General features: G+C 54.7%; 1 protein-coding gene across 1 annotated transcript; it reads left to right on the forward strand.

Moving 5' to 3' along the window:
• Positions 1–1,287, forward strand: SPMIP1 (sperm microtubule inner protein 1). Its single transcript, XM_070754536.1, has 2 exons — positions 1–460; positions 1,178–1,287. Exons 1-2 carry the CDS (start codon positions 1–3, stop codon positions 1,285–1,287), a joined length of 570 nt encoding a protein of 189 aa, XP_070610637.1.
• Positions 1,288–1,624: the final 337 nt, after the last annotated feature.

Raw genomic sequence — 1,624 nt, forward strand, 5'->3', positions numbered from 1 at the left:
ATGGCGCGTCCACTCAACATGGACACCCTTCAGCAGAACTTCTGGAAGGAAGAATATGAGAAGGAGATTATGCTCCGTTACGGTTGGCACCAGAAGTACGGGGCCTTGGTCAAAGCCAAGCAGGAGAGCCTACGCGAACGCCGGAAGAAAGCAGAGGATACTACTCTCCGCCTGCCCTCCGTCCGGCCCCCAATTCCGGTCAAGCCTGGCTCTCCCCCTCCACCCCTTCCTCCTCCTCCTCCCAAGCTGGCTCGCCAACGTGACCTGACCGGGCTCGATCAGGCCCTCCTGGAGATGGAGATGAAACCAGCTCCCCGTGAAGTGCGCAACCTTCTCTACCAGGGCATCTCCCACGAGAACGAAGGACGTTACCGCTACTTGAAACTGCGCCTCCTCGTCCCGCCGGAAGAGAAATACACTTTCCCTATCACCACCAACTTCAGCTACGGCTGGCAGATGGGTGAGTGGTTGGGTGGGAAAGGGAATAGGGCCGTGATGGTGAACCTTTTTTGGTTTGCGTGCCAAAAGGGGTGTGTGAGAGTGTGCTAGTGTGCATGCACGTGCTGACACTCCTTCCCTCTCCACACATTCACACTGCCTCCCACGCGTGTACACAGGCCTTTCTGGAAACCCCCCCCGAAAGTTCAGGAAAATGCTGTTTTTTGCACACTGGAGGATTCAAGGAAGCCCCAGAGTGCAAAAAACAGCACAGCAGGCAAACTGGAAGCTTCACAAATGCACTTCCGGCTTGCCCATTGTGCTGTTTTTTGCACTTGGGGGCTTCAGGAAGCTTCCCTCAAGGTTCCGGAGGGCAAAAAACAGCACAACAGCAAAATGGAAGTGCATTTTTCCTGAACTTCTGGTTTGCCCATTGGGTGATTCTTTTTGCCTCTGGGGCTTCAGGAAGCTTCCCTGAAGCATCCAGAGGGTGAAACGGCCTTTCCCAAGACCAAAAATCAGCTGGTGCACATTGGAGATGAAACATGGCAAAGACTCGCGTTCCTTCTGATATGACTCTGCGTGCGACCTATGGCAGGTGTGCCGTAGGTTCGCCATCATGGTCCTTGGGTCTCTCAGGCCCGCTTAGAGGAAGGACTTTCACCTCAAAGGGGCCACACAACTCCCTCTTATTTTTCTCTCCTCACATTTGTGTCTCCTCCCCATTTGTGTCTTCCAGGAAAAATGGCCGCCTCCCACGTGGCCCCCACAGCCAAGACCTGCACCGACAGCTTCTTCCGAAAGAACGGTGCCTTCTCTCTGTTGCATCCTCGGGATGTGGCCCTCTGAATGCCAATGCCACAAAAAGTGAAACTAAGAGATTACTTTGGTGCCCGTCTCCTTTCTTGGCTGGTATTTAAGGGGGCTTCGGGATGATCTAGAGCAGTGGGGTCGAACTCAAAGTTCACTGAGGGCTGCATCAGGATTGTGTTTGATCTCGGGCCAGTGGGGTGTGGGCATGGCCAGCTTTTGACGTCGTTCATCCAGGCTCTGATTTTGGTCGCAGTGGCCTCCTGCAGTCCTCTGCCGGTAAAAATGCAGCCTGTTTTCGCTGGCAGAGGGATGCAGGAGGCCATCGCGGCCAAAAACAGCCTGGGAGGCCTGCGTGTAGCTCTCCCAAGCTCCG

Source organism: Erythrolamprus reginae, chromosome 6 (assembly GCF_031021105.1).
Source record: "Erythrolamprus reginae isolate rEryReg1 chromosome 6, rEryReg1.hap1, whole genome shotgun sequence".
Classification (NCBI taxonomy): Eukaryota; Metazoa; Chordata; class Lepidosauria; order Squamata; family Dipsadidae; genus Erythrolamprus; species Erythrolamprus reginae.

What these genes read in the sequence shown, in the direction of transcription:
- SPMIP1 (XM_070754536.1), top strand. Translation starts at nt 1, where the DNA reads ATGGCGCGTCCACTCAACATGGACACCCTTCAGCAGAACTTCTGGAAG. An exon ending in CAGCTACGGCTGGCAGATGG is followed by an intron (nt 461 to 1,177) that starts GTGAGTGGTTGG and finishes TGTGTCTTCCAG; the next exon opens with GAAAAATGGCCGCCTCCCAC.